The sequence below is a fragment of the Macrobrachium rosenbergii genome, chromosome 5 (assembly GCF_040412425.1).
Source record: "Macrobrachium rosenbergii isolate ZJJX-2024 chromosome 5, ASM4041242v1, whole genome shotgun sequence".
Taxonomy (NCBI): domain Eukaryota; kingdom Metazoa; phylum Arthropoda; class Malacostraca; order Decapoda; family Palaemonidae; genus Macrobrachium; species Macrobrachium rosenbergii.
The window spans coordinates 43,168,102-43,187,441 of NC_089745.1; the positions used below are offsets into that span (position 1 = coordinate 43,168,102).

The 19,340-nt window shown below is 38.6% G+C and overlaps 1 protein-coding gene across 4 annotated transcripts in view; it reads right to left on the reverse strand.

The window, feature by feature from the left end:
• Window positions 1-3,498: 3,498 nt before the first annotated feature.
• LOC136838731 (uncharacterized protein DDB_G0283697-like) overlaps window positions 3,499-19,340 on the reverse strand; it is a 199,187-nt gene continuing 183,345 nt past the window's right edge. For 2 of the 4 annotated variants that reach the window (XM_067104164.1, XM_067104165.1), the window contains 2 exons: window positions 9,633-9,862; window positions 3,499-5,684 (listed from right to left, as the gene is read on the reverse strand). In XM_067104164.1, coding sequence (XP_066960265.1) covers window positions 4,902-5,684; window positions 9,633-9,719 — 870 coding nt within the window. In that variant the 5' untranslated portion in view covers window positions 9,720-9,862 and the 3' untranslated portion in view covers window positions 3,499-4,901. Of the gene's footprint in view, window positions 5,685-9,632; window positions 9,863-12,618; window positions 12,805-19,340 lie in introns of those variants that run through there. The other 2 variants (XM_067104167.1, XM_067104166.1) reach the window with 2 other exon arrangements.

Here is a 19,340-nt window from a genome sequence, read left to right on the forward strand (position 1 = left end):
TTTTAGCAATTTATTTATACGTAATATGACGCTTTTCTTCTTCTTCTTGTTCTTCATATTCCAAAGAAACTCTTCCCGTTGAGACCTTTAAGCACAAATTCAGTCTCACTATTCTCTAATAGTCTTTTGTTTCATGAGCCCCTTTGTATCTTTATGCCGTTCATTTTTTATCTCCAAGTGTCTCGTTTATGCAGGACAGCATTCGAAAGTTCAGTTTTGAGCTTTTTTTGCCATTTATTGTTTTCAGGTCTTCTGTTATCATAAACTAGATGCTAGATTTTAAAACTTTTCATGTATTCCTACATTTTCCCCCGTCCATAGGAAGCTCATTCTTCATTTTGCGTTATCTTCACAACTCTTATTTTCTTCGAAATTGTTTTCACAGTATCTTTTGAACTTTCTGCTACCGATTTGTACTGGTTATCATAGCCAGATTTTCAGTTAATCTTAGAGCTATATCCAAAGCTTATACAGTCTGTTCTTTTTACTTCTCACAATTATTGTCCCATTATTTTTGGCAATGTATATGAGTCTAGACTTGCTCAAATTGATGGAAACCGCAAGAGCCTTTTCATATAACTGTCAGAACTTTGGTGCTGGAAGCTTTTAACTGAATCTAATTCTTAGCTCATCCTGGTGACCGGTAACAAAGGGCTGTTAGTGGTGTTTTAGTAAGCATAACCATAATTTCTGGCACTCCACAAGGTGGTAGCCTTGAGTGGTTGGTTGTAGCGTATGCTAGCGACGCGGTCATTGGCCTAGAAAATGAGATCCTGTATACATAGTTTGATGAGAGCTCAAATCTCGTTGCGTTGCAGCCATTTGCACGCACCTGATATAAAATAGTCCTAGCTGTCCTATGGTTGCTAAATGTTGCTGCAATTTAGGTTTTATCGCTATACTTTCCCCTGAAGTCTATGTCGTGTATCTAGGGGCTGATTTAGTTACATAACATTGGATTGCTATCGTGATGAGTCTATTGAGAAGTGCTTGAGTCAGATGATTTTTCTTGTCTCTTGATTCTTGCCCCGTATGCATACTGTCAACCATCAAGACTTTTTAGGCTTTTGTACAAACATAAAATGAGTTCCCATTTGAAATTTTTGTTAATTTCTTTGCCATTGTGTTTTTCTTCACTCACATTCTTTTGGTTATATTGCTAACCCATTTCTTATTTTACTACAGGCAGTCCAAAGGTTGCAGGTGTGAGTAATGACTTGATATCGAACCTGCAGAAGCCTGAAAGCACTCCTCTGTATTCATATATTCCTGTTACAAGCATATGATTATATGATTCATCACGGCGTTGAGGAACTATGATGTAATAATGTTAATTTAACAAGTAACATTTTCGTTCACTCATATAAAAATATGTTTACAGACGAGGTAAATGGCCAGTGGCAGAGATTATAAGGAATTTTAAGTTTGTCCTACTTTTTAGCATCGAATTTCGTATATGGAATCGTAAAGGTTTATCCCTGTTTCTGTTATCAACCCGCTGCTAAAAACCAATAAGCTTTCAATTCCATACAGTGCAAACTTCTTGCCTAGTCTTTTACTGTGTTTCTTTTAGCTTTATGTGGTCTTTTGATGTCGGCATCATATTAAAAGAAATATTTATTCCGGCCAAATGCTTCATACTGTATGGGGACATTGCAGAGTTCTTTGGATAGAGCAAAGTTGGCATTCAACAGTGTGAACTTAATAAAAGCAGAGTGCACAAGGAAAAGACTTATAAAGTATCTTCTGAATAGGAAAAACTTCAAAATGGAGAGATAAAAAGTTGCAAAGTGGAAATGGCGAGATTTCGGGAACAAGAGAAATGGTGGCTCAGAGGACGATGAGCTGGTCTGGACATGTGAGGAGAATGATTCTAAGAGGAAGAGGGAAAGTTTTAAATACCTTTTAAATGAGCTGGAACCGTTTATGGACAGCTTTATTCGTGTGAGTCCGTTGTTGTTATACAGTATCATGCTGCACTTCTGTTCAAATAGAATGATTGAATACCCTTTGAAACAACATGCTCATTTATTTGATACAAGTGGTATCACAATGGAACCTTTTGTTCTATAACATGACGTAGTGAAATAACTCTTCTTTATCTAATTTGAACACTGCACTTTAATGGAGTATACTGTTTTTCTCTTTCGTATATAATAAGATACAACAATAGCCCGTTCTTTCATTTATTTGACGTGATGGCTTACGAACATTTCAAATATTCCCCACTTGTTTGTGAGTTGATATATACAGTACATTATGGCCCGGGCATTATATGTAATTGTGCTTGACCATATCAAATTCTAGATAACCTGTCTAAAGATCGAAATAGCATCCATTTTTTATCACTTTAATCATGTTTCTATAAATATTTTTTATGACGATTTCGTTTTTTTCTAAAATCTTATTTCTTAAATAGTAGCCTAAGAATTTTGTAGTTCAAATTATCGTATATTTCTTAAGACATGGGAGGGATAATAATCACGCTTGTTTTGGTAACGTTGCTCAATTATCTCAGAATTAGACTTGACTTTCATATAAGTCATATGCAAACGAAATGTACTGCAGGTCGTTTGATGCATATGAACAAGTGCGCTTCTCGTCATCCTTCAGGTGTCCAGAGGTGTCCTTGTTTTAGAATACCAGGAAGAAACAAGGTGTGGTAGTTGTTGTGGAAGGGGTAAGAAGCTGAAATGAAATGCAGCCCAGACTGAATACATGCCATTGTAAGGTTACTTCCCCTGTGCTTGCCTTGCACCGGGCCAGGTCAGTCTGCCTTGCCAAACAGACTTCATCTACTGAACATGTGTTAGTCTTCGTGAGTGAAATTCCCCATACCTTACCCACTTTTTATTTAACCATATATTCCATATATTTATTTATTTATTCATTTATTTAACTATTTGTTTATTTTTTTTAACAGAAGCTTTCAACAGGATCTTCGTCCACTCTCTCGACGTCAGGAGAGTTCATGGATCTTAGCTGATTCACGTGGAAAAATAATATAGCATATTGGCTCTCTCTTGCAAACACAAATAAGGAATGTAAGCGTCTACTGGGTATTCTTATAAGAGAGACAATGCACTGGAGCAAAGTTACACGTAAACTCTTTTACACTATAACTTCTCCAATCACACGCACAACTTCAGATCTTAATGGCCTCTTTTCTTATACCAAAACAAATTGATATAACAATGGATAACTTGCAACCTGCTTTTATCTTAATTTCTGATTCACTAACTTTATTTCAGGATAGTACAGAATCAAATTCAAATTATACCAGATCATTTCTATCATAAGTCTAAGGTTATAGATAAATTTGGCAAAAGCAAGAGATCAAAATTGTTTTTAAGATTTTTACTTTTAAGCTACAGCCTGATGTAGAATAATTGATTTATGCATAGATTAAATGTATTCGACCTTTCTTGTACATTATCCTTACCATCTTTTTACAATACATCTTTGATATTTGACCAGAGGATAACATTAAAACTCCAGTACCCATAATGATTGTGTATTTACAGAAAACTCAATGCACATTGATAACGAATCTTTTTGTATATATATAGCCACCACCAGTTGCTATATTCTCTCTTTCCAATTGGCATTGCTTATAGCGTAAACAAATATTATCTCAGGAACAGCTACATTCTATCTGAAGGCAGCTACGCTTGGCACTACAGCAGGTGTGAATCTTTCCAGATATCTTCGTTCATTGTCACTAGATGTCATCACTAAACGCACGTCAAAATAAAACATTTGAATCGTGAGTTGCGTGATGCTTTCGAAATACACACTTTTTTTTTTTTTGTCTTTTTTTCTGATATCTGGAGACGCACTACCAGACAGGGTAAGGGGGACTACGGCGAATATTAATATATAATAATATAATTTTACAATACGATTATTGAAGTTTTCGTACCCCATGTTGACTTTTATGAATGGATCATAAAGGTTACATGGGCAGTTAGATTATGCAATGCAGCTTCTATATGGATGGCTTCAACGACACAGATAGTTCTGAAATAAAATCTGGCAGACCGGTAAACCTCTCTCTCTCTCTCTCTCTCTCTCTCTCTCTCTCTCTCTCTCTCTCTCTCTCTCTCTCTCTCTCATATGCTGTATCTATTGTTACACGCTTGTATGTGTGAGTGCAAGTTAATGCTTTCGTCTAGTAATACATCTTTAACTATAGACGTTAACCCATGAGCCATCTCTCTCTCTCTCTCTCTCTCTCTCTCTCTCTCTCTCTCTCTCTCTCTCTCTCTCTCTCTCTCTCTCTCTCTCTCTCTCTGATACGACCTCTCCCTGCAGTCCTATCTGCCCTCAGACAACCTGATCTAACAAAATCTTTAAAGAACGGAACACACGTTAGTATAGTATTATTTGATATTCAAACAACCACAGTCACATAATGAAAACAACTTAGATATACTACACTAAAGCTCAATAAATTCACAGTATACATGTATACTGCGGTTCACACTGTTTCATACATTTTCCTAAGGTGCCCTTAGCTTATAAGAAAGATTTTAATATTTACAGAAAAAGAGTTCTTTCCTCTTTACAGAAAGATCCGTTCATAATTCAAGAGAAAGCAAAGGAAATCGTATGAAGAATCAGTTATTTGATTTTTGTTCTTTTTGGCGGGAATCATTATTTTGTTTGACGGGAGTGATTAGGGATAAAATTGCCTCTACTCCTCTTCAGCTCCCACAATGCATTTGTGGATGATGACGGGTGATCTGGGTGAAAGCCAAGAGCTCAGAAAACTGGGGGAGCCTGTGAATAGTGAAGGATAATGATTACCAGGTAAAAGAATTGGTAGTAGTAGTTGAAGTAGGCACTGGAAGGTTATCACAGTCAATTGTAGGGAGATGAATTAAGTGTCGGCAATCTCCTCACCGCTTGTTCTTCCCTTTTCCTGTTAATTTCTTCCAGAAGCCCACTTTCTTCTCTTCTTTGGGCTGTTCTCTGACTTCCCTGACGTCTGGCTTGCTCTTGGCTTTGACCGGTGCCGGTTCTCTGGAGGGAGACCCGTGACCCGAGTCGTCGTCCTTGATATTATCGCAAGAGCCTTTGTTTTTGTTGTTGTTGAAACCCAAGAATCCCCCTTTGCGGTCCTTCTTCTCCTTTTCGTTGGCCGATTCATCCTTGAGCATGTCCAGGAAATTATGCTCCGATTTCGACAGCCTGCTCTTGGAAAAGGTGAGGTTTCGGATGTCGATGTTGTTCTTCTTCTCGGGGGCCATCCTGCTGGGGTCCTGCTGGAACTCCCCTGGGTCCTCGACGAAAGCCTGCTGGAGGTCTCTCATCATCTTCTTGCGGATGGTCTTCTTCATCGACAGATGGCGCTCGATGTGTCGCATGTCCTTCTCGTACTCCGTCTTGCGACTCGCGTGTCCGTTTGGAGACTGCTCTTTGCCCTTCTGTTCTTTGTTGTTGTTGTCCTTGTTGTTGATGATGTTCTCCTTGTCGGCATCTTCCTTCCCCGGGGCCTCTTTGTTCGAACTCTTCTTCTTCTTTTTCCGCTTGGAGGCGCTGCCGTTGCCCTGGTCGTCTTCGTTCAGGTAGTCGAAGTACTTGGTGATGTTGCTCTCGTCGTCGCTGGAGTCGACTGACACCGCCGAATCGCTTCCGGGGTTCTTCTGGCCCATCTCGGCGTCTTTCATCTGGACGGCAATCTGTCGAGAGAGGGAGAGAGGTCAGTGACCCAGTTTTCATGGCTAAAGTAATTCTAGATGAATTAACCTTATTAAACGACAGGGAGAGAGAGACTTTGATTCGAACAACCGTGCACAAAGACTGATTTAAAGAAATTTGTCGGAAAATTACGACTATCTAATTCCATCTTTTTTGTGCATTAAGTAAGAAAATTAATCTGATTTCAATTTAAAATGATCTGTAGAAATTATATGACACTGTAAGATATTATCAGTAATTTATATGAAGTAAATCAATGTAGAGAAATATAATTATGTTGTAATGAGCTAGAATTAGCAGGGGTAGCATAATTTCGCAAGGTAAAAGCATGACATAATTTATGACCATATTAAATTCTGTCGTTTTTCTTCCGTTCTAGCACACGTACAGAGTAGTAGTAGTAGTAGTAGTAGTAGTAGTAGTAGTAGTAGTAGTAGTAGTAGTAGTAGTAGTTGAAGAAATATTAATTTCCTTGTTAAGACAACCATTAAATTACAAAAGAAATTCATGTCACCTTTCAGCCTTCGATCTCTGTTTCAATACCGTAAACGCCACGATGTACCCACAAACCGAAGTCTAACACTTAAAAAAAAAACCCATCCCGTTAATTTCACCATTTCACCCAATTATGAAATATCATTAGAAATATTATCATCACGCGGCAACGCCAGTCTTATCGCAAAATAAACACGTTACCGTATCTGATGACAAATGAATAACATTATGACTGGCACCTATCAAATGCCATTTAATAATCTAATCGTCTGTACATCCTTATAACCCTGTGTTTATGCGACGTCTCGACGAATGGGGTCTTGACATTCTGAAATGTCAAGTGTTGGCTGGGGCTCCCCCGACTTTGCGTTTTGTTCGTCGGTTCAACCGAGACTCCATTCGCTCGCTCTGGCCTCTTTAAAGAGTGACTCATTCATAAGGAAATGTCAGATGAAATGAAGTAAGCAAAAGTAATTCCCCGGTAATGTTAAACGTCGCGTTAATCAGCAACAGATTTCACTTTCAGTGCGCCTTGTATTTTATCATTTACTTACAGTTTTGCCTGTTTATGTAATAATTTGTTCGTTTATTTGTTCTTTTCTAATAGCTGATCTCTTATTTCTGTCGTCTATTTTCTTCTGTTACTTCTTTTCTTCTGTTACTTGAATTTCAAGTAAATGGCCTCCGTGGGGTTGATGCATATGAATAGGGTTCATCATCTAAATAATAATGATAATGAATAGTGCTTTGGGTTAAGACTTATCTTTAAGTACAGCATAGAAACCCCACCCCCAAAAAAAAAAGTAAAAAATGCACCGAAGTTTCTTCGGTGCAATCGAGTTTTCTGTACAGCCGCTACAGTGTATAATCAAGGCCACCGAAAACAGATCTATCTTTCGGTGGTCTCGGTTTAATGTTGAATGAGCCGCGGCCCACGAAACTTTAACTACGTCCCATTGGTGGCCTATTCTATGTCGTTGCCAGAAGCACGATTATGGCTAACTTTAACCTTAAATAAAATAAAAACTACTGAGGCTAGAGGACTGCAATTTGGTATGTTTGATGATTGGTGGGTGGATGATCAACATACCAATTTGCAGCCCTCTAGCCTCAGTAGTTTTTAAGATCCGAGGGCGGACAGCAAAAGTGCAGACAAAAAAGTGCGGACGGACAGACAAAGCCGGACCAATAGTTTTCTTTTACAGAAAACTAAAAAGGGTTGATAAGGGACAATCATTATCTCGAGATTTATAGCCAGCTATCTATTTTGTATCAGGTAAGAGGGTTTGATTTATTCTAATCCCTTTATAGCCAGTACTCTGATCTCTCTCAAATACTTGTAAATCCAGATTTTCAGATAAAAAAACCGTCCTCTTAATATGAAAAGGCTATGACAAACTACATAACTACTTTTTATGTACAGTACTAGACAATTTGCCTTAGCAATGGAAGTTCACATGACCAGACCCTGTTTATATTTCCCGTAAGGGGTAGTGCTGTCAGTGCACTTCATGCGGTGCACTGTGGGCATTACTTACGTTCTTTCCAGCGGTGCACTGTGGGCATTACTTAGGTTCTTTCCAGCGTCCCTTCGGCCCCTAGCTGCAACCACTTTCATTTTTTTTTTTTTACTGTACCTACGTTCATATTGTCTTTCTTCCATTTTACCTTCTACTCTCTCCTAACAATTGTTTCATAGTGCAACTGCGAGGTTTTCCTCCTGTTCCACCTTTCAGACCTCTGTACTTTCAATTTCCGTTTCAGAGCGGCATGACCTCATAGGTCCCAGCGCTTGGCCTCTGGCCTAAATTCTATATTCCATTCCTTGTATGTATTTCGATATTTCGGTCTATAAATTCGACTCCTGAACAATTTACTAACACGCGTCATCGATTTTAATGATACATCACATGCGTTGACGCTATTGATAGTAAAAAGTAATCTTTATTATTCGAAATACAAATCATCATTAATGACTCCATTTTGCGTTTAACTAGTGGTAGGAGGCTTGTTTACACTTTTTAAACAGCCGAAAGTTGACCCCAGTCAGCGCAGTCTCTTACAAGTTACCTCAGTCACCATTCAGAAGTGGTATCGGTAATTCGTAGTGTCCATCGTCTTACGGGCTGCCCAGGTGCAAGAGCCCGCGCTGGCATATAGCCAACTTAATCTAAATCACCATCCTCAAGTGTCTGTATGTACTGAACTTGTTTACGTTATTATTGTACTTGTTAATATTTCATGTTTATTTGACGTGTGTAGGTAATATCGTTTATGCTATCCAAAGTTAGTTTGTGTGGAATCACTTCTGACCGAAGGGTTATAAATTAGTTTTCTGCTATAAATTGCCAAAAAGCTTAAGACACCTTAGCCTAAACTTCCCCTAACTTAACCTTACCTAAGACTTTGAGCTCTGGCTTGGGGAGTTGCCTACCGCCCGCCCGGCTACCGCCTCCCCTTCCTCCCACCCCCTTCTCCATTCTGTAAAGGTTTTCGATATTTCTGGCCATTTCTGATATAGTTTATAACCCGCAGTCTGCAGTCAACCCCGGTTTTTGCATCTGAACGGAATGGTTGGTGAATATGGCGGCGTTGATGGTCATAGGCGTTGCGACGCCAGATATCACAAACAAATCTGTCAGTTTTGTTCAGGATTACCGAATTGACGCCATCGACGACAGGGTATGCAATTTGTTGATCATTAATCTGTGCAACCATTTTTTTCATTATGCAATAACATCTTTTTTATTGGTTTTATGTTTTGTCGTATACAGTAAGTAGAAAGATGATGGAAAAAAAGGAGAAACGACGTAAAAGTTAAGAACAGAAATGTAAATGGACAAGGCGCTTTCATTGCCAACATTGTACAACCTAATCAGTATGGAAATCCTTAGCCCCTCCTAACTGTTACAGGAAAAGTTTTTATCAGGGTCAGACGTTCTCACCATTAATGACGTGGAAGATTCCTTTTCATTGTCAAAAGGCACAGTCTTGACTACGATACACATGGGGGCATTCTTCATATTATCGAAATTTGACCAATTTTCTCAAAATGAAAGAGAACCTTTGCAATACCAACATATCGTCAGTTTTCTGGCAGTGTCGAATATGGCTTTTAAACAATTTTTTTTTATCTGCATCGACGGTGATTTTATCATCGACTTCTGGTTTCAACAAAGCATCAGGTCTGTCTCACTCACCGTCCAGGATGTATGGTGAGAGAGATACTCTTGATGCATAGCCGTAACAGATCAATAACAAAAACCACCGTCGATGCAGATAACTCAGAAAACTGAAAAGATGCATACTCGACAATTTGCCAAAAAAGGGGGGGATGAAATATTCCCTGTGACTGAAAGAAAGGGTCATGTCTGTGACTGATAAAAAGGAAAATTTATCATGATCAAAAACCAGTAAATCTAGTCCATCATTACCTTGTCAATATCTGTAGCGTGAACACGCCTCCTCGCCCTTGGAGAACAAGAGAACACGTCGAGAACGTGTGGAATGTTGCGTTCCATCTTGTGTTTGTTATTTCCTCTCAAGAACCAAAGTTATTCCTTCCTTGCCCACCACTGCTGTTCCTCCAACCTGCTGGTCTTCCTTCCTGCTGGTCGCTATGTATATTTGTCTGCTTGAGTCTTCTTAGCCTGGTTGCACCTCCCTGGAAAATTGATATATACGTTGTAGCATACATAATTGATATCTAATGCTATATTAAAATCAGATTATTAGGTTTTCTTCACGCCGAAGTAATGAAGAAATGTACTATATTATTTGCCTAGCTTTCCAGTTTTGTTACTGATATCTTAACTACCACTGCTGCCGCTATTATTATTATTATTATTATTATTATTATTATTATTATTATTATTATTATTATTATTATTATTATTATTGTTATTTGTTAAAAGAATGGTAGCGTACATAGAACTGATTTTATACAATGTCTTCTCAATTCTTTTCGCTATTCTATAGTGAGAAGAACTGGGAGGACATTGTATAAAATCAGTTCTACGGATGCTGCCATTCTTTTTAACAAAACTTGCATAAAGGAGGGTCTGCTTATAAAAGTAGTTGTCATCATCCTTACATAGAACTTTCTGAATTTAGAATGAAACCCGCTTTTCCGTTTTCGAATCCCTCACTTCATTTGCCTCCAACCCGAACCAGTTAAATTCGCCCCTTCCGTCGACCTTCACAAAACAAATTCACCGGTTAATCTCCAGAAAATAATTGATCATTTGCATAATGTCTTCAAGTCATTAATGTGACACCACAAAGGAGCTGTAATGAGATCCGGTATGTAAGGATGTACTCAGCGTGAAATCCCAGTATTGTTTCTCAGTTCAGTGCTCCACGAATTCCTCATCATAAGGCACCAGGAAGTTTAAAACTGGTTCCCACCATACTTCGTGGATTTTATGTATCAGCGTGACGACGATGTGTGTTGGTGTATGTACTCGTGTGTATTTAAGGTTCATGGTCCTGCAAATGATTGTAACTTTTGTAATGAATAAAGGAAAGATACTCAAAATGTTGGTCTGTGGCTTAGTGTATATGCACTCATGAAATTCTTGTGTGATCGAGCTAAGATTTGAACGGGAAGTGATAACTGATCACATGTTTTTTAGGCCTAACTTCTAGGAGCTTACAATCTAAAGCGTTAGACGGACTTTGATGAAAATATAAGGCTATACTTAACTAGGATGACTTTGATGAAAATACAAGGCTAGACTTAACTAGATTTACTTCGATGAAAATACAAAGCTAGACTTAACTCGGATGACTGATGAAAATATACAGTAGGGCTATATTAGCTAAGATGACTGTGATGAAAATAAGACTATACTTAACTAGGATGACTTTGATGGAAATATAAGGCAAGACTTAAATAGGATAACTTTGATGGAAATATAAGGCTATACTTAGCTATAGGATGACTTTGCTGAAAGTACAAGGCTAGACTTAACTATATTGATTTGGATGAAAATATGAGACTAGACTTAACTAGGATGACTTTGATGAAAATTTAAGGCTAGACTTAACTAGAATGACCATAATATTTCAAGTGTCTAAATGATATACATTCAGAAAGTTAGCCTGACACACTATCAGCGAGTGGGTTTTATGAGTGGTGTAAATGTGATCGTTACAAAATGTTGTAATGTCGTAATATTGTCAAAAGGATTTATTTTTTTACCTCTTAAGTCATGGAACGCCCCGTACCTTTCCTTATTCCTCAAGTTCTCATTTTTCATAACCTTTATCGAAACTTCCTGGCTGGTTTGCCAGTACTTTGGAAGACAAGTACATGAGTAGTCATAGCGAATTTTCCTTTTAGTACCTCTGTTCTGGGTAATTAACAACATCTCTGCCCTTCTTGTTTCAGTATCAAGTTAAGTTTATTTTAGTTTAACCAGACCACTGAGCTGATTAACACCTCTCCCAGGACTGGCCCGAAGGATTAGATTTATTTTACGTGGCTAAGAACCAACTGGTTACCTAGCAACGGGACCTACAGGTTATTGTGGAATCTGAACCACATTATGACGAGAGATGAATTTCTATCACCAGAAATAAATTCCTCTAATTCTTCACTGGCCGGTCGGAGAGTCGAACGCTGGGCCAACAGCGTGCTAGCCGAGAGCTCTACCCACCCTTCCAATGAGGAACTTTGTTTCAAAAAAACAAAATGACAACTACAGTTAGCAAACAAGTACCATAAAACATGAGCTCCACTGCCAAAGAAACTGTCCCTTGATTCGGATGATTATGAAATCGAGCTTCAGCTATTTGACAATCAGTTAAGAAAAGAATAAATAAAGAAATTATTAAATAAATAAATAAATAAATAAAAATCTCAAACCTAAATGTACTTTTCAGACATTCATCCACATTCTAGTGCAGTTTTTATTGTGCATTCACATACACGTGTTCTCAAACGGAAATATATATCTTAATTTATTTTTTACTTGTTTTTTCAAATGCGTTGAATTAAACTTATCGCCACAAGAAATCCATCATTAATCAATTTCGCATATACCTTTCACACAGTTAAATGCATTTGCATTGTTATGCGAATTAAGTACCTTCACCCTACCTAACATTCATTTTGCATTCACTTTTTCGAATGAGGGTTTACTTTTTCACATTTGCACATGAGCACCATAATTCATTCGACAATTTCCTTATCCAGAAATAAATAACTCCCATTAAATAATTTTACAATGCATTTGCTAACCGTTAATCCCCAGAATTCATTTTGCACTCCATTTTCAATTTGTAAACCATCATAATTCATTGTGCATTTTACTCTGCACCCACGAATCCTCACAATTCACTTTGCAGCCACGATTCCCATTCTTCATACTGTATACCTTATTCACCCATGAACCCTAAATTTCATTTTGCACTCACCGATATAAATATTATCATTAATTTCACTCTGCAGTGCGCCTAAATTGTCACAATTCACTTTTGCATTCACCTTAATCCCTTAATTAACACAAGAGCTTGAATTCACCACGGGCACCGCACTCCCGAAGAAGTCTGCACTCAGACCGGGCGAACAGACAACACTATCTGCTCATTGTACTGAGAGTGTCCGTCGCTCACTTTTATCAGCAGTGTCTTCCAAACAGCCCCGGTATTGGTGGGGGTCTCCCCTTATCGTTAAGGGGGTAATTGTAAGGGATTAGGGGCTGCCTGCACGATAAAGATGAACTACATCTAATTTGCTTTGGTTGTGGATGTTGATTTTGTGGGATGTTAGTTTCCGTTCTTGTGCATACTTATTTTGCAAATATTGTTTCTTGTGCTTACGTATACATATGAACGTAATTCATACGTGTATGCATACTTAAAGAACCATGTGTGGTTGTGGGTGGTCTATGTGTGTGTATGTAGGAGTGGGGGGGGGCTTTGGTTAGAGACCCGGGATGGCATGGCCAATCAAAGCAAATCTGTCCTTAAAAATAGTTTGTATACAAGGACTTGACCCTTCAAATGATAATAGTGAAATACCGATGATAGGGAATTCCACATTCTGGAAGTTGTGTGGTGTGCAACCTTATTCCACCTGGTTAAAGTTTGATCTCTGATGGTTATACTGTGTCTGCGAAACAATAAATATCTGTGAAATAATTAAGTCTGACGTTAATAGCATGGGCGATAGAGTAAACATGGTAGACAATCAGACTCTTGAGAGTAGTATTCACAAACATATCTGTTGTGTGCGAATTATTACCAGTTTGCAATCAATAAACTTTGTATGTTAGATCTATTTTACTTGTAGAATTTTCCTGGAGTGCTTGATGCGTCTGATTTGACATGTTTTTTTTTATTATTATTACTTAAAATGAGCCCCGAGAGTTGTGGAAATAACCGAAAAGGACCTGAAAAGAGTTTCCATAAAACAGTAGGTGTATAAGTTAAAAAAAGATTAATCATTAGTTAACTAACAAATACAAAAATTGCATTGAAATGATAAAATCAAACTAAATGTGCCGGCGTTTTTATTTTCCAGCAGTACGACAGAATCTTCTCGAACATGATGACTGCAATTAGTAATACTGGCAATAAAACATTTTCACTGCTTTGCAGTAAAGGGAATGAAAGCTGCGCTGTGATGGGAATTGTCATGAGTCATCTCAACAACAGAATGTAAAGTCTGAAGCTCTGCAAAGCTAGTAGCGCGCACTATTAAAAAAAAATATTTGGCTCTTGCGCAGTAGGAACTATAGGTAATAATGGAAAGTCCCCTGTTGAATTAGTACTTACGAGAGACGGACGTGAAATAGACTCATACTCACGGCTTACGTATAGACGCGCGTCTGTCTCTTTCTGAATTCATGATCTCCACGTTGATTCATTGGTTATAAAGACTTATTTAGCAGTACGCCGATATGAATTTACGATAATGTCAAGTACTATTTGGCTCCAACTCAAGACTGGGAATTATGGCTTGAATTGCCTTAATTCCTGCTACTTTTATTCCAAGTTCAGAACGTGAATAATTGCGAAATATAGAGTTAAGAATACTTATTGTTGATAATTAATATTATCATTATGATCTGTAGTAACACACAATTACCCCATTTTACTCAAAACACGTAACCCAGATAAGGTGTATTATCCTCTCTCTTATCTGCCTCATCCGGGAGTTCCCACGGTGATCGTAATCATGTTTTCGTCCTCGAGGGTAAGTATAGTTTTTTTTTTTTGTCTCGGGATGATTCATCGATGTATTATTATTCCCTGAAGCTCTTGAGACGTAACGCTTTTTCAGGTTATCAATATCGCTTTTATTTGTGGTAGCTTCGGGATTCTCTTCTCGCTCATTGGCTAGTCAAACTTTGAAACAGTTTTGCCAGCTACCATTAGAGCAGAAGTAGTAGAACCAACTATTGTGTGGAAGTGTATGTGTAGGTGTTAGGGGTAGTGACAGTAAACATAACGTTCATTAATATACGCAAGTAGACTTCATGAGAACCAGCGCTAACAACGCCATTTCTTTCTCTTATCGTTCGTTTTGGAAATATGTTTTTAACATTTCAATTAATAAACGCTTCCCCTAAATAATTCCTAATATTTTTTTAGCTCGACGTTCATAGTACAAGGGATTAATGTATTGCTAATGTAACTATCGCTTTTCTTGAAGATATACTTACACGGGAGTAATTGCTGTATGCTAAAACGAAATTAAATTCTCTCTCGAAATACACATTTATTAAGTATAATTTTTATTTTTCACTAGTTCTTATTCACACGCCTACCCTATCTTCCGTAAATGTGTCTGACGGGATTCCTTGTTTCATTCTCACAAATAAGTACAGGATTTAAAATAATACTGAACTCTGAATGAGGTAATGGGCAAAGAATTGGAAGGATATATTAAAGCTGTACCCAATTCCGGACGTATTACTCAAGTTTTCTCTCCCGTGTTTTTCCAGGACCCGGTCACGGATGTAGACCAAGGAAAGATTTCTCTAACATGCCCTCAAGGCTTTCATAGGATTTTCTTATTTATTTCTATTAATTTATTTATTTATTTATTTATTTATTTTTATTTTTTAAGTTTATATTATCGTATTGTCAGCGTTATTCTTATTATTGCTCGCAAAGTTATACGAGTAGTTCGATGTGGATGATGATTATGACGAGCTTCGTAACTTCCCGTTTTCTGTTGGGTTATATTGTCCATGTTGCTTTGTATTCCTATTTTCCGGACTTGGAATAACGTCGGTCATTCCAGTGGCCGAATTTTGGAAACTGGAAGCACAATAAAACCATGATGGAGACATGAAAGTTCAAAAGCACCGCCATATCACTTTAGTGGCCTCCTGTCCCCATCAGTACCACCCCCACTAACGCTAGTGTCCATAAAAACACACTTACGTCCTCCCACACTCGCGTACGTCTCCCCCGAAAAAAAACGCGCGTGCCTTGCCTTACAGAATGGATTGTTTTTTTTTCTTCCTTTACTGTAGCGTTGTCTGTAATTCTAAGACGATCTCTAGATATCATTATTGTTGTTTCATCTATTTTCATAACTACTTTGTCTCTAATTCTATCATCTTAATTACTGTTACTACTATAATTTCCCGTATCCGTCATTACCGTTGCTTCCGTAATTGTCTAATTGCCTTTATCAATAACATGAGTGTCATTGTTGTCATAAAAAAACATTAATGATAAATATCGTACGGACGATCCGACGAAGACTTATAATTCCTAAGTTATAGTACGTTGTTGATATCATGCCTTACCACTTTTCTACGTATTTTGTCATTAGGCCAACCTTCGACTATTGATAATGATTAATCTTCCTGCTTATTCTTGCATTTCGCGTAATTGTGAATCAGTGTCTGTTTGCCATGAAACAGTATTTGTTATCTGAGAGTATAAGATTCCAGTGTATAATAGGTATCACAGTTAGTAGGCCTAATAATGGTAGTAGCAGTGATAGTCTCTATGAAATTCCTTGGTATAAAAGTACTTGATAACATCATAATAAAATAATTCTTCCAAGATCTTTATCCCAGCTATACTGAACACGTATTTTCCTATTTCCGCTAAGCTTGCCCCCATGGGGGCGGGGGGGATGAGGGGTGGGGTAGTGCCGTCAGTGCACCTCCCGCGATGCACTCTGGCGTTACTTTAAGGTTCTTTGCAGCGTCCCTTCTGCCCTTAGCTGCAACCCCATTCATTCCTCTTACTGTACCTCCGTTCATATTCTCTCTCTTCCATCTTACTTTCCACCTTCTAACAATTGCTTCTTAGTGCAACTGCGGGGTTTTCATCCTGTTAGAACTTTTAAAACCTTATTACGCTTAATTTCCCTTTCAGCCAGGGGCGTTCCTAGACATTTTCGGGTCCGGGGGGCACAGTCCCATTTGGGGCCCCTTTAGGGGGTGGAAGGCGAGCGAAGCGAGCAAAAGCAGAGGGGGGGGTGCCCTGCAAGCCCGCCGGGGAAAATTTTTAGAATATGAGCAATTGTAGGCTCATTTTAAAGGCACTTGTACAGTAAATGTAAATTTCAGAAATTTTATTTCTTAAATTTCGCATTTTGGGACCCCCCCTCACTTTGGGGCCCGGGGGGCGATTTCAAACAGCTCCCCCGACCCCCCATCAGGAACGCCACTGCTTTCAGCGCTGAATGACTCCACAGGTCCCAGCACTTGGCCTTTGGCCTAAATTTTATATTCAGTTCTGCTAAGCCTACAATTTTGTCTCTTGGGTACTGTTATAATTCGGCGAGACATTTCTGTACCTGACAGAATCCGTGCATATTAAAATTGGATTCAGAAGGTGATCAAGTGCGCAAGTCTTTACGTTACTGTCGTCAATGATGACAAGTTCTTAAATCCACTCGGAAAATTAACGGAAAACCGTTACGACAGCAAACGATAAAAATATATATGTAGATATATAAATACATGCATATATATATATATATATATATATATATATATATATATATATATATATATATAAATCTATCTATCTATTTATCTATATATATATCTATATAGATAGATAGATAGATAGATAGATACATATACAGTATATATACCTTCTACTACTAAAAACTATTACTACGCCACTCACTCGGTTGAAAATCTGCGGGCTGAATCATCGCACGTAGCTCATTCGCCATCACAGAATATTCCGACATAAATAACGGGTGGTTTCATGAAGACACACACACATGTGTGTGTGTGTGTGTAAAAGGCTTCATGAAATCACTCGTTATTTATATCAGAGTATTCTGTGACGACAACTAAGCTACAAGCAACGATTCAACAGCAGATTCCAACCGAGTGTGTGTGGAGTAGTAGTAGTAGCAGTAGTAGCAGTAGTAGTATTAGTAGTAGGGATTTGCCTATGAAACGGCTCCTCGTCGTAGCAAGAATGATTACGAGTCCATTGAACTGGCCAACAACGATGGCATGCGGACCATGATGCGGACGATGCTTTGGCAGCTAGAGCTCTCTAGCTAGAGAGACTCAGAGCTTGCTCAGAGACCTTGCTTGGTAGCAGCAGGCACCGGGGACAGTCGACCTGCCGATGCCTTGCCCTCAGGGAACCTTGAGGTACAGTTAGGGTACGTTTCGTTCCATTTTTTAAATTTTTTCGTTGGGAGTTTTTTTTCCAAGAGCAAGCAAAGGCGCCTTCGTAATACTGTTCAGAAATATACAGTAATTCATTTGTTTCACCCGTGGACGCTTTGGCAGAATGGCGAATTGAACTGATAAGTGGACTGAAATTGTTTTAATTCTTCGTTTTATGAGTATCCGAACATAGTCTGATCATATACAGTATACTTGTCACCTCAGTATCATGTAAAATACAATGATAATACATCCTTGTAGAAGTATTTGTTTATAATGTCTACAATGCATATTTCATTTTAATATTTCATAGATTCATAAAAAATATGCTACAAACGCAAAAACCACGCGACCACTCTTTTATAGTAAGTTTCGAAGTACTGTTGGCCTGGATGTGTACAATTTTCTTTGAAAAGTAAATGGAACTTGTATTTGCTTCTTGCAATATTTAAAATATAAAACGAGATAATGTTCAAGTGTTAATTTCCTTGGAAATATTAAGAATGAATAGCCTCTCTCTCTCTCTCTCTCTCTCTCTCTCTCTCTCTCTCTCTCTCTCTCACTTACGGCTGAGTGTTTTTGCCTTCTATTCCCTCCACAATTCTCTCTATCTTTCATGCCCAGAGAGTTTTTACCTTCCATCCCCCCCTCTCTCTCTCTCTCTCTCTCTCTCTCTCTCTCTCTCTCTCTCTCTCTCTCATACCCGAAGAGTTTTTGCCCTTCACCATACCCACATTATTTCCCCTGCACCCTATCCTTTTCCGTCATCGCCCACACACACACAAACACACACACACCGCCTGAAGGAGTCAAACGAGAAGGCAAAATAGGGGGAGGAGGAGGAGGAGGAGGAGGAGGATTACGGGCATCCTCAGCGCAGCCGAAGAAACACGCCCTCACCACCTCGAAGCGCCCTCCGAAGTGCCCGCCCCTCTTGGCCGAATAAGGCTATCAGTCGCCTCCGCCGAGCGCCGTATAAGGTCACGCGGCGCCCCGCGTGCTATTAGTCAGCATCCCTCCACCAACCAGCCATTACCGGGAGGGTAGGCTAGGTCGAGTATGGGCTTCGCTAAGCTCCAGTTCCAAATGAAGGTGGAGGGGGAAGGGGTGGGTGGAGGAGAGGTGTGTAAGGTTGCGAAGGGAGATAGGTACTAGTTGATGGTGGGGGTAGGGGGGGGTTTGATTACGGGGAGACGGGTGTTTGGGAATGAAATTCTTATTTGGAAATGAAAACCTTATTTTATTTCGGGATACGAAGAAGGGTTTCGTGTAGAACTTCCTTTAATGATTTTTTAAATAATTTTGACGTGTTTCTTTAATTTTCTTCGGTAAGTAACCGCGGCGTGAGGACTAAGAATAACAGTCTCGTTCTTTATAGATGAGAATGAAATAAAACTCTTTCTTGAGAGATAAAGATACATTTTTAAAATCCTTAGTCTTTAAAAGGACTATGTTATCTCGTCAGAAAGTCAAGAAGGAACCTGATATAGATAATCAGTCCGTTGAGAAATGTTAAGGATGTTAAGT